The sequence below is a fragment of the Schistocerca cancellata genome, chromosome 9 (assembly GCF_023864275.1).
Source record: "Schistocerca cancellata isolate TAMUIC-IGC-003103 chromosome 9, iqSchCanc2.1, whole genome shotgun sequence".
Lineage (NCBI taxonomy): Eukaryota > Metazoa > Arthropoda > Insecta > Orthoptera > Acrididae > Schistocerca > Schistocerca cancellata.
This window is the reverse complement of record NC_064634.1, coordinates 255,252,575-255,267,089: the sequence shown is the minus strand read 5'-3', so window position 1 is coordinate 255,267,089 and position 14,515 is coordinate 255,252,575. Positions and strand designations below refer to the sequence as shown.

At 43.0% G+C, this 14,515-nt stretch overlaps 1 protein-coding gene across 1 annotated transcript in view; it reads left to right on the top strand.

The window, feature by feature from the left end:
• Positions 1–9,797: 9,797 nt before the first annotated feature.
• LOC126100520 (odorant receptor Or2-like) overlaps positions 9,798–14,515 on the top strand; it is a 50,778-nt gene continuing 46,060 nt past the window's right edge. Inside the window, exon 1 of the mRNA XM_049911132.1 lies at positions 9,798–10,603. Coding sequence (XP_049767089.1) covers positions 9,798–10,603 — 806 coding nt within the window. The remainder of the gene's footprint in view (positions 10,604–14,515) is intronic.

Genomic DNA, 14,515 nt, shown 5'->3' with positions numbered 1-14,515 from the left:
CCAGATGTCGCTATGGCTGGCCCGCTAGATGGCGCTGCCGTAGGTCAAACGGATATCAACTGCGTTTCTTTAAATATGAACCCTTATTTTTAATGCATATTCGTGTAGTACGTAAAGGTATATGAATATTTTAGTTGTACAACTTTTCTCGCTCTGTGATGCATGACGCTGTAATAGTCACAAACGCATGACTCACAATTTTAGACGAACAGTTGGTAACAGGTAGGTTTTTTTAAATTAAAATACAGAACGTAGGTATGTTTGAACATTTTATTTCGGTTGTTCCAATGTGATATATGTACTTTGTGAACTCATCATTTCTGAGAACGCATACTGTTACAGCGTGATTACATGTAAATACCACATTAATGCAATAACTGCTCAAAACAATCTCCATCAACCTCAATGCATTTGTCAATACGTGTAACGACATTCCTCTCAACAGTGAGTAGTTCGCCTTCCGTAATGTTCGCACATGCATTGACAATGCGCTGACGCATGTTGTCAGGCGTTGTCGATGGATCACGATAGCAAATATCTTTCAACTTTCCCCACAGAAAGAAATCCGGGGACATCAGATCCGGTGAACGTTTGGGCCATTGTATGGTGCTTCGACGACCAATCCAGCGGTCATGAAATATGCTATTCAATACCGCTTCAACCGCACGCGAACTATGTGCCGGACGTCCATCATGTTGGAAGTACATCACCATTCTGTCATGGAGTGAAACATCTTGTAGTAACATCGGTAGAACATTACGTAGGAAATCAGCATACATTGCACCATTGAGATTGCAATCGATAGAATGGGGGCCAATTATCCTTCCTCCCATAATGCCGCACCATACGTTAACCCGCCCAGGTCGCTGATGTTCCACTTGTAGCAGCCATCGTGGATTTTCCGTTGCCAAATAGTGCATATTGTGCCGGTTTACTTTACCGCTGTGGGTGAATGACGCTTCGTCGCTAAAGAGAACACGTGTAAAAACTCTGTCATCGTCCCATAATTGCTCTTGTGCCCGGTGGCAAACTGTACACGACATTCAAAGTCGTCGCCGTGCAATTCCTGCAATTTGTCTGCTACTGAAGTGCGGATTAGCCGCGACAGCAGCTAAAACGACTTGGAGAACGTGGTTGACGTTTCACATGTGGCTGAACGCTTCCTGTTTCCTTAAATAACGTAACCACCCGGCGAACGATCCGGACACTTGGATGATGTCGTCCAGGTTACCGAGCAGCATACATAGCACACGCCCGTTGGGCATTTTGATACCAATAGTCCCACGTCTACACGATATTGACCTTTTCCGGAATTGGTAAACGGTCCATTTTAACACGGGTAATGTATCACGAAGCAAATACCGTCCGCTCTGGCTGAATGTTACGTGATACCACGTACTTATACGTTTGTGACTATTACACCGCCATCTATCACAAAGCGAAAAAAGTGGTCCAACTAAAAGATTCATATTTCTTTACGAACTACACGAACATGTATTAAAAATGGGGGTTCCTATTTAAAAAAAAAAACGCAGTTGATATCCGTTTGACCTATGGCAGCGCCATCTAGCGGGCCAACCATAGCGCCATCTGGTTTTCTCCCTTCAAGCTAGACAAATTTCATTCTTTTTAGTTTTTTCGTTTAATGCTTATTTCGTGAGATATTTGGCCCGGTCACTTTCAATGGACCACCCTATATATACAGTCAGAGTATATATTCTCATCACCTACAAATACCTGTGATTTTATGAACTTGGTATGTTCTGAGTTTGTGGAAGTCGCAACTTACAAATGTGACAAAGCCTAGGTCAAACAACTTTCAAAGTAAGTGAAAGGTTTGTGCAACATGATCGCTGCATTCGTTTTTCGTAACCCATTAAGCCATCCGTATCTGACAGTTGTATTTTTACTGGACATTCAACCAATTATTACATGACGGAAATATCTGCTTCGAAAAGAATCTTCTGGAATGCAGTTATTAATACATCTGTGGAAGTACGTTTAACGTACCTTATTAATTATGATGGCGACTTTCAACCTAATGGTACGTCTAATGTAAGTTAATATTATCAGATTGGCTACTGAATTTTACAGACATCAAAAAAAATTTAGCATCACCTGATTTCCAAGAGTTTCGGGACCCGTACAGAAACCGGAGTAGAGATCGACATAAACATCATTTCCGCCCTTTTTATTGCTCATGAAAACCACACATTTCATGTTATACCACTATACAGCGAGACCTTCAGTGTAGGTGGTCCAGTCTACTATACGCGCCGGTACCTCTAATATCCAGTAGCACGTGCTCTTGCATTGATGCATGCCTGTATTCGTCGTGGCATACTATCCACAAGTTCATCTACGCACTATTGGTCGAGATTGTTCCACCCCTCAACGGCGATTCGGTGTAGATCCCTCAGAGTGGTTGGTGGGTCACGTCGTCAATAAACAGCCCTTATCAGTCAATCCCTGGTATGTTCGATAGGGTTCATGTCCGGATAACATGCTGGCCACACTAGTCGAGCGATGTAGTTATCCTGAAGGAAGTCATGCACAAGATGTGCACGATGGGGACGTGAATTGTCGTCCATTAAGACTAATTCCTCGCAATTGCTGCCATATGGTTGCACTATCGGTCGGAAGATGGTATTCACGTATCGTACGGCCATTACGGCGCCTTCCATGAACACCAGTGGCGTACGTCGGCCCCACGTAACGCCACCCCAAAACATCAGGGAACCCCCACCCTGCTGCACTCGCTGGTCAGTGTGTCTAAGGCTTTCCGTCGGACTGGGTTGCCTCCAAAAACGTCTCCGACGAGTGTCTGGTTGAAGAAATATGCGACACTCATTGGTCAAGAGAACATGACGCCAAATCTGAGCGGTCCATTCGTCATGTTGTTGGGCTCATCTGTACCGCGCTGCATGGTGTCAAGATACAATATCTACAGTCAACGTCCATGTTCAGGAGAGCTGGGAAACGGGGTAATGAAAAACTTGTTTTTTGACGAGTGTAGCTGTTGGGGCTTTCAAGGCGAAGCAGAGAGTGAATGTAATACCACTTTTAAGTATGCTCATCTGGTGGAGTAATGTACGACAGTGAACACTGAACTCGAAACAGGGAGCTATGCAGCAGTAATCTCTGTGCTTCGTTTATGCTATAAATCTAAATATTATGGTAAGATATCGACTTCACCCACTGCAAGCCTGAAACCTCTTGAATAATAAAGAACATGGTTTCTTGAAAGAATTATGTGAGAAACATTAAGTGTCAATTCTGCCAGCCAATAAGAAAGTATTACAGTTACTCAGTTGTTTATCGACAAACGGATGTCAACCCATAAAAAAAAGCAAAGCAGCTGGCCGTTGCTCGTTGCGCTGTTGAAAGCGGTATTACACAGCTGTTTACGAGAGTTCCAACGCTACAAAAGCTATATGCGCTTGCAATGAAATTTATTCCACAGATGAGGGTACATGACAATACAAAATTGATTAGAACGACAGAATTGTACACCCCTTTGACTGTGATCATTCTGTACGATCTGAAGCCGCCATGTGATTCAAAGAGACACTCTAAACACTGTTGTATAGAATCGAAGAGAGCCTAGATATGCCGCTTTGGAACTTGCTGGTATGCGATTTCAGATGCATCTGCAGAGCATCAACAACAGTTGATGAAGGACCAGAATGAGCATTTTGCATACCGACCATGTCCCAGATATGTTCGATATGTGGCATGTCAGTTGAACATGTATGCCAATGATGCGGTGGCACTCGTCGTTCTTGGAAAAAGGCTTGGACATTCGTCATTGCATGTGGCCGGGAACTGTCCTGGTGAAATGGTGAAACATGGCATATGGAGCTGCCTGCATGAGGAGCAGTAGATCGGGCCCCCTGATGCACTGATTGCTGTTGAGATTCGCCTCTACGTAGGACGCGAGATCGCATTTTATAGCCATGCCTCTCCAATCCATCGCTCGTCGAATTTAATGTTCCAAGCAAATAAAGTCTAAGTTCTAAATACTGTTATTACCTTGAAACTAATAACCAGATTATGGATATTATGTCTCTTTCAGAACTACAATACTAGCGTCAGAAAATTCTACAGACCCATATGTAGAAGCGAAGATGAAACCGATATCTATGTAGTTAATGTATACTAATATACACTCCTGGAAATTGAAATAAGAACACCGTGAATTCATTGTCCCAGGAAGGGGAAACTTTATTGACACATTCCTGGGGTCAGATACATCACATGATCACACTGACAGAACCACAGGCACGTAGACACAGGCAACAGAGCATGCACAATGTCGGCACTAGTACTGTGTATATCCACCTTTCGCAGCAATGCAGGCTGCTATTCTCCCATGGAGACGATCGTAGAGATGCTGGATGTAGTCCTGTGGAACGGCTTGCCATGCCATTTCCACCTGGCGCCTCAGTTGGACCAGCGTTCGTGCTGGACGTGCAGACCGCGTGAGACGACGCTTCATCCAGTCCCAAACATGCTCAATGGGGGACAGATCCGGAGATCTTGCTGGCCAGGGTAGTTGACTTACACCTTCTAGAGCACGTTGGGTGGCACGGGATACATGCGGACGTGCATTGTCCTGTTGGAACAGCAAGTTCCCTTGCCGGTCTAGGAATGGTAGAACGATGGGTTCGATGACGGTTTGGATGTACCGTGCACTATTCAGTGTCCCCTCGACGATCACCAGTGGTGTACGGCCAGTGTAGGAGATCGCTCCCCACACCATGATGCCGGGTGTTGGCTCTGTGTGCCTCGTTCGTATGCAGTCCTGATTGTGGCACTCACCTGCACGGCGCCAAACACGCATACGACCATCATTGGCACCAAGGCAGAAGCGACTCTCATCGCTGAAGACGACACGTCTCCATTCGTCCCTCCATTCACGCCTGTCGCGACACCACTGGAGGCGGGCTGCACGATGTTGGGGCGTGAGCGGAAGACGGCCTAACGGTGTGCGGGACCGTAGCCCAGCTTCATGGAGACGGTTGCGAATGGTCCTCGCCGATACCCCAGGAGCAACAGTGTCCCTAATTTGCTGGGAAGTGGCGGTGCGGTCCCCTACGGCACTGCGTAGGATCCTACGGTCTTGGCGTGCATCCGTGCGTCGCTGCGGTCCGGTCCCAGGTCGACGGGCACGTGCACCTTCCGCCGACCACTGGCGACAACATCGATGTACTGTGGAGACCTCACGCCCCACGTGTTGAGCAATTCGGCGGTACGTCCACCCGGCCTCCCGCATGCCCACTATACGCCCTCGCTCAAAGTCCGTCAACTGTACATACGGTTCACGTCCACGTTGTCGCGGCAAGCTACCAGTGTTAAAGACTGCGATGTAGCTCCGTATGCCACGGCAAACTGGCTGACACTGACGGCGGCGATGCGCAAATGCTGCGCAGCTAGCGCCATTCGACGGCCAACACCGCGGTTCCTGGTGTGTCCGCTGTGCCGTGCGTGTGATCATTGCTTGTACAGCCCTCTCGCAGTGTCCGGAGCAAGTATGGTGGATCTGACACACCGGTGTCAATGTGTTCTTTTTTCCATTTCCAGGAGAGTACATTAGTAAGGAAAGAAGCTGTATGTAGTTTAATGAAGACTTTTCCACATTTCATCTTGGCCAAAAAAAAAAAAATTGCGGTATATTTTACGGCTCCGGATATGTTTAAGGGGAACAGGTTAGGAGAATCACTATTTATTAAATTACAGTATCCGGATACATTTAAGGTGAACAGGTTAGTTGAGTCACTGTTTGTTAAACTACAGTATTTGTTGCTGTAGAAAACAACTGCAATAAAAACTGGTTATTATTATTTTTTGTAAGTTGTTACTACATACGAAGAAAGTCAGGATCCACTGTAGCTTTCGGTGAGAATGGTAACGTGATTAGTAATTATAAAATTATTTTAATTACAGAAGTATGCGTTTCTTAACATTCGTAATGAATATGTGGAAGTAACCAATGAGATAACTTGTGAACATTATATAGAAGAAATCAACGAAAAAATTAACAGTCTAACGATTTGGTGGAGCGATAAGGAAATAATATTTACCTGTGAATAAAAATTGGGAGCTGATAATAAAACACATTTAAGGGTAAATACTGGGTGATCAAAAAGTCAGTATAAATTTGAAAACTGAATAAATCACGGAATAATGTAGATAGAGAGGTACAAATTGTCACACATGCTTGGAATGACATGGGGTTTACGCAGGATGGCTCTCCACCCCATATTGCTAGACGCGTGAAAGATCTCTTGCGCTCGTCGTTTGGTAATGGTCGTGTGTTCAGCCGCCACTTTCGTCATGCTTGGCCTCCCAGGTCCCCATACCTGAGTCCGTGCGATAATTGGCTTTGGGGTTATGTGAAGTCGCAAGTGTATCGTGAACGACCGACATCTCTATGGATGCTGAAAGATAACATCCGACGCCAATGCCTCACCATAACTCCGGACATGCTTTACAGTGCTGTTCACAACATTATTCCTCGACTACAGCTATTGTTGAGGAATGATGGTGGACATATTGCGCATTTTCTGTAAAGAACATCATCTTTGCTTTCTCTTGCTTTGTTATTCTAATTAATGCTATTCTGACCACATGAAGCACCATCTGTCGGACATTTTTTGAACTTTTGTATTTTTTTTGTTCTAATAAAACCCCATGTAATTCCAAGCATGTGTGCCAATTTGTACCTCTTTATCTACATTATTCCGTGATTTTATCAGTTTTCAAATTTATACTGACGTTTTGATCACCTGGTATATTATACGAATGATTGTGGTGCTTGAATCAAGTCGCCTGAGACTAGTAATATCACAGCAACTAATAAATGGGCTGTATCAAATGCTAACGTATGTTTTTGATGGGCTTAACTGGTGGTGTACTGAAACTGGCGAGGGAAACTGCCATCGCATCCCCCTCAGGCTAAGTGGTAAGATGACCCAGTGGATAGCCAGTCAAAAAGTGAACACAGATGAAGCATGAAAACAGGAAGAAGATATACTGCACTGCGAAAAAAGAACCAAAATAGAAACAGCGAACGGCCAAACCTCAAGGTGTGCACTATCGAGCCAATCTGAATATCTACTGCGTTGTAGTCTTGTTGTCACGGGGTTGGTCTACGAAGGGAAGACATACGTTCGAATTTTTTTCGTATCCCGTATTTTTTTCACAAAATTATGAATTTTACGTCCTTTCACCGTATTCAAATCTGTGTCTGTGTCGTCGTGAATCAGCCGTTTGAAATAGCGAGATGTAACGGAGGGACCTCTGGACGTATATACCTCCTTTTTGCTATGCACAAGAACAACATATTATGACTCTTACTTTCCGTTTTGGAAGTTCTGACTCTTCAATTCCTTTCTTACAAAATAGCTCTCATCCGTTTATTTGTTATTTTCATTTCTGTGTGAAGTCTGTACCGCATCTCACCTGCTCTCACTACTCATCACATTTACTTGCGATGGTAATATGTTCTTACTTCATGAGTCTTATTCTATAACCGTTGTACAGTATGACAATTGCTCAGACTACAGAAAGAGAACAGATACGTCAATGACCGGACGGGCACTTCATGAAATCGAGAAAAAAATGGGGCACAAGGGAGACTTTAACATGGATCTCTCGCTGCCACTCTAACACCGAGACCACATAACCACGACACCGTTGGACTTACAGTTGGTTCAATGTTGCACTTCTTAAGCTTGAACAGTTCATTGTTTCTATTTTGCTTTTTTTTGCAGTTCAGTACATCTTCTTCCTGTTTCCATGCTTCGCCTGTGTTCAGTTTTTGATGGGCTATCAAGTGGGCTATTTTACAACTAAATCTGAGGGGCGGGTGCGATGAGGAATTTGCCTTGTGAATTCACAGAACTCAGCTCAAAATATCTTACTGCAGGAAACCTGCAGGCAAAATTAAGTTGCTCGCCTCATTAGAAACTTCAAACACTTGATTTGTAACAAAAGGATAATTTTGTAGAAATATTAAACATCTCTAAGTTTTGCATGAGTCTGAAAAATTAAGTTAAAAAATGTTTCTAGAGGCTGAGGACGGGCTTATGAATCAAGTGGAAAGACGTATGCACTCAATGTCATTTACCCTTACCGCTTCGTAGAAATAAACTGCAAAGGTATCAAAGAATAACAGAATAATGTAAAGAAAATATTATACTTGGTGGGTTGCCTTGGCTCGTACAAAACCCTGCTGTAACTGTTCTAGTGGCTCATGGCCTGCTCTCTTTCTCCCTGAGGCTTTTATCGTAGCAGTTCAGTCACAGGAACAAGAATGTACGAGAAGCACGTCCTACCCTCATATGAAAGTGGAGGAAATATGAATCAGTAGGAGAATCAGTTGAACACACACTATCCAATCGCTTTGCTACAACCCAGGGCAATCGACAGAACGAATGCTTTAGCAGATGGGAATCACACCTGAATAATTGAGAAAGCGCACAACAAAGACCAATGAAACACAAACTGGTACTGAATTCAATATTACTTTATCGAAGTGGAATCCAGACAATAATAATAACGGTGAGATTGGCTAATGATGTGGACAAAACAAAACAGAAGACCGGATAATGACAGCATGAATAAACTCAATGAGAATGATATAGCTGTTGATATAGCAACGAAAACAGAAATCTATAAATTTCGAAAATTTCAGATATGAGTAGTATTGTATACCAATCTCATAGCGGAAACGTTTTTTCTGCAACAATTATTTTATCCTAGTTCTTTCAACCTAGACTGAATGAATATTTTTATTATTATTACTATAACTGAGATGAGTTGCTCCTCTAGCATTTAGTGTATATACAGTATGGCATTTAACATAAAAACTGTGTTTGTTTGTTGACTTGTGAAACAAATACATTTGTCAGTAACAATTCACATCGATTAGCCCTCAGACTTGGAGAAATTTAAAGTTATTCGCTTTCCTCCCGCATACATCATGTAGAATCAAACACATTTCAGTTTGTATTTCGTGGCAAACGTAAACCCAGAAAAAACAACCTAGTAAAAACTTTTCGTCGTAATAGACAATCAACAAAAATAGATACGAAAAGACCCTGAATAAGTAAAAATAAGTAATTGAGTCTTCACAAAGTTATACATTTTTCGTCTATATTACGTTATATTACCGACGTGTATTGTTTATTTGTCAGATGTACTTGTCTCTTATTCCTACCGTTAGCACGTAGAGGTATTTATCAGAGGACATGTTTTCCTGTTAAAACGTGAATTACAAACACGGATTTAACTAAAGCCTTAACAAATGGAAGTATTTTCTATATGAAAAGGAGGACGCGTCCAGGAGTACACAAAAGAGAGTTGAAAAAGCTAAATATCTTAAACTAACAGTTTATTTAACGCGACCTAAGGACAACGACCAGCTCAAATATTTAGTTGCATCGATGCACTGCGTTTGTTTATATTATGTAACTCCGACGAGAATAAAAACAGATGATCCTGAATAAACCAGTTACTAAACGCTGCGGTAATATTAGTTAATTTAGGACTCATACAGACGTCTTTAGTTATTTACCAGTGGAAGTCATATATATATTGAGGAAATTTCAACGGGAGTTACTTGACGCTGTTAGTGACTTGCGTTGTCATTAGCTGCGTTTCCCATTCCTGCAGTTTCGTACAGCTTAGGATCTGAATACATCGACCATCTACCTAGCTGGTAAAGAGTCGTCAGGACCTGGAAGGTCATTTATATTGTTTCGTAGTAGCGGGAACTTCACAGAAGCGTCGTGATGCAGAGTGAACTGGAAGACGAGCTAGAAACCCCTCTGTCTTGGGAAGCCAGCGAGCGGTCTGTGCTGAAGCTGAACATTCGGCACCTGTACGTGTTCGGGCTGTGGCCACTGTGCGAGGCCTGGCCCTTCCACCTGTACACGGCTTACGGAGCCGCACTGGGCATATGGAACACCGCTGAGGGCTTCCTGGCGGTTTACTTCAGCTGGGGAGACTTGGAGCAGACGACGCTGGTGCTCATGAACACCTTCACGAACGCCAGCGGCCTCGTCAAGATCGTCTTCTTCGCGCGCGACGGTCGGCGCTACAACTCGCTGGCTCGGAGCGTGGACCGGCTGATGTCGCTGCAGAGCGAGGTCTGCTCGCGGGACCCCGCCCTGGCCGGCGTGCTGCGGCGCTCGCGCCAGAGCGCCACGCGCCTCACGCTGGGCATGCTGCTCTTCATGTTCTCGCAGTGCTTCGTCTGGTTCCCCATGCCGGTGTTCGCGCACGCGGGCGAGCGGCGGCTGCCGTTCGCGCAGCACCCCTGGGACAACAACACCGGCTACTACGAGCTGTCGTACGCCGTGCAGTGCGTGGCAGGGCTGTGGCTCAGCCAGATCAGCTACGGCATCGACTGCCTGTTCGCGTCCGTCATGCTGCTGGTGGCTGCCCAACTGGAGATCCTGGCGGGGCGAATCGTGGCGCTGGGGAAAGTGGCGAACGCCGCCGGTTGTCGTCCTGACGAATCACTGGCCGCCAACACACGCAGCCAGACGTACAGAGACTTGTGCGTTTGCGTCGAGGCTCATCAAAAGGTCCTCAGGTACAGTGGACGAACGTTGTGACAAGAGGCGAGATATCAACAGGTATCTGACGAGACTCTTCATCTCAGAGTATAGCTTGCACCAGAAGTCCTCAGTTATTTGTTTCAAGTATTCCAATCTTTATTCTCCCCTCCAGCTTCTACCGGCTGCAGCTCCCTCTAGTGCCATGGAAGTTATTCCGTGGTGTCTTACCACATATCCAATCATCCTGTCCTTCTTCTCGTACTTGTTTCCAGTATTTTCCTTTCTTTTCCGATTCCAGTTCACCTAAATTTCAACATCCTTCTCAAGCACCACATCTCAAACTCTTCGATTCTCTTCTACTCCGGTTTTACCATACTCCATGATTCACTACCACACAATATTGGGTCTAAGGCGCTGCAGTCATGGACTGTGCGGCTGGTCCCGGCGGAGGTTCGAGTCCTCCCTCGGGCATGGGTGTGAGTGTCTGTCCTTAGGATAATTTCGGTTGAGTAGTGTGTAAGCTTAGGGACTGATGACCTTAGCAGTTAAGTCTCATAAGATTTCACACACATTTTGAACACAATGCTGCGCTCCAAATATTCATTCTCAGAAATTTATCCGTCAGAATGAGTTTGACATTTGTTATCAGCAGACTCCTATGGGCTAGGAATGTCCTGTTTGCATTTATTAGTCTGCTTTCTACTTATATCTTGCTTCGTTCATCACGTGTTATTTTGCTTCATATATAGTAGAATTCCTTAATCTCGTCCACTTCATGGCCACCAGTTTTGATTTTAAGTTTATTGCTTAATTTGTTTCTGCTACTCCTCATAATCTTTGTCTTTCTATATCTCCGTTATCAGAAAACCTTTTTGGAGTTGTAATTCTCAGGATTTATAATTATAAAATATTTGGGATCAAGGTGTAGCTTATAATTAAGAGGAGGTGCGTTAAAATAGATTTTTGTTTATAGCCAATTTGATGGTGAAATATTGTTAATGAAAGTGAATTCGATAGTAATTTCATTTATTTAATGTAACTGATACTGGCCCTGAGGTGTGTACATATCTTCGTTTCTTTCTCAATCCATATTCTGTACTCACTTGACTTTTCATTCCATTCAACATATCTTATAATTCTTCTCCGCTTTCATACTTTACTGGGTCCGCAGTTCGTGGTCTAGTGGCTAGCGTTGCTGCCTCTGGATCATGGGGTCCTGGGTTCGATTCCCGGCCGGGTTAGGGATTTTTCTCTGCCAGGGGACTGGGTGTTTGTGTTCTCCTCATCATTCCATCATCATTCAAAGATGTTGCTACATTGGACTGTCTGCCGATAGGGAATTGGTCTGGGCGCTAATGCCCGTGCAGTTGAGCGCCCCACAACACAAACATGATGACAGGAGGGACAGCAGCGAATCTTATGAATACTATCCTTTGTTCCTGAATTTTTAATCCTAGTTTTCAACCTTCATTTTATTGCTGTATTTTCTTATTCGATGTATAGGTTTTAATAGTAGAAGCGAAAGAGCAGAATATCTCTCCATCTACATCCCTTACATCATTTTTAATATTTTCCTGAAAATAACGGATATCTTACAAAATTTTTCATCGTTTATCAGCTATGAAATGAAAATGATAATACTGTTTAGGATGATGTGTACCGTATTTTACGGACTACAACACGCTACACACTTTAAGTCGCACCTTAATTTTTTAAGCAATTTTTTAAAAAAAATAACGTTTTTACTATTTTTATTATTAGACTGCAAAGACAGACCAAAATACACCTAGATTGTAAAACCGAAATTACCTTTAAAATCCCTAAAAATTGTCATCTGAACTTTCTTCTTGTTACTCTACGTCGTCATCGTTGTCCTCTTTTTATATAAGACGGTCGAGAACGTTACTCTACACCACGACTGTCTTATCCACTGACACTTTTGTTTGATTGTAGCTCATTTTAAAGCTCCCTTCGGCGTGAATACATGTTGGATTTCATCCATCATCCATACTCTCCACTCCTATCTCATATACACCATGAACAGTTTATTTATCGAGACATCAAGAGGCTGCAATTGTGAAGTAAGTTGTCCAGGAATGGCAGGAAACTCTGTATTTCCCTGCCTCAGTTTATCTTTCACAGAATTATTCAAATTACCACTACACTGATCTAGCACAAGAAGAGAACTGTTCTCCAACAAAGCACGTTTCCTTATTTCCCACACTCGGTTAATCCGTAATTTCATACCTGCCTCGTCCATCCGCCCATTGTTATATGCGTTAAAAACAACACCTGGCGGTATTTCAGAAGGTTTTGACACGATTTGGCGCTTGAAACTAATCATTGGATTAAGTTTAGCACCGTCAGCACAACAAGAAAGGCAACAGTGTAGTGCAGTTTTTCGTGTACACTTCTTTTTATAGTTACAATTTCAGCACCTTTCATGGAAACAGTTCTGTTACGCGTCACATCAAATGTCTGAGGAGTTTCGTCCATATTCGCTATTTGGCTTTGTTTCACACTGTTTTCCTTTCGATGTTGAATAATAAAGCGAGCATCAAAAAACTCCATCCTTGAAGTCTGTTAAGTTCCACTGTGGCGGTAGCTTGTGAGCGAGTATTATTTTTATATTAATTCCAGCACTATTTTGACCGTGTCCCTGAATGCATTTCAGTACGTGATCTTCTAGTTTAGGCCTCTTTTCATCGAGTCCTCTATTTGCACATTTAGTCTTCCTCATTTATTTGAAATCTTAGGCCAATCACGAATAATTCTTTCTGTTGGTGGAGGGCTGAAATGCCGTTCAGCTGCTCTATTTCCATGCTCTTCTGCATATGGTATTACAGTTTAAAGCTTGCATCATTTGAATAATATATTTTTCCATTACGGAACTAGTTACTAACAAAAATATTCTGCTCTTTGTTATAACACAAATCATTTTTTAATCCAGTTCGCTGGCACAGTGGATAGCAGTGACGCATCATTGGCTGGACAGTAATCTGGGTTTGTGAGGGCGGGGCGGGAGGGAGAGAGTGATAGTAAGCTTGTGAATCCCCGCAATCCATTTTCGTGCATGTTGATCGCATCTGTGCACTGATACTGTCAGTTAAATCCAATGCTGCTAGGTAGAGATAGGTTCCCCGTGCCATGAAATATATGGCCATTTTCTTGACTAGAGGGAATTTTAAATCAAACGCTGGACATTTTTATATTATTTTCGAGTATGAGGGACACCTAAATTTTTGAGCCGATTTCTCGAAGGAAAAAATGAGTCTTATAGCCATAAAATACGGTGTGTGGTTGAGCAGCATTCGGAATAGCAGATAATCGGAAAAAAACTGTGTATTTTTGAGCATTTGCAGAATACACTCGTACTAATTCAACGTTGCTGAACCACGTATGATGAATTACAAACTGGTCTTAAGTGTGTTAGTAAGAAGTTGCAGCTCAATATTGCCGACATAGACTGTTTGCTTTACAGTATCAACAAAGTTGACCAAAAATTCATTAGTTGCTATACCCTCACACCAAACAATGTAGGCCACCAAGCAACACAATTGGATAGTCAAAACGTTATCTGAATTAAGTTTAGTGATAATTCAGCTCACACAGCACTGACTTTTGCAATTCCGTTTAATATTCATTCAATTAATTTTAAGCTCAGCCAAGGCGCCTTTACAATAGTTTTACCTACTACCTTTCAGCGAATTCTACAAAATTTTCTTGCGTGTTGTAATGTTCAGCCCATTCAGATAGGACGGTGAGTTCGTTCTCTATTGCCCAAAAACCCAGTGTTAGTTTTCTAGTTCCCACCGTATAGCTCATGATACACTAGACTTTGAAATATTGTGTGCTGCGTCTTTTTACTGTTGGACCCACTCGTGTAGTGTACGTTGCGAAATTTGGGGAATTCAGATTTCTTAAGTCCCTAAATTTTTATTGTCACG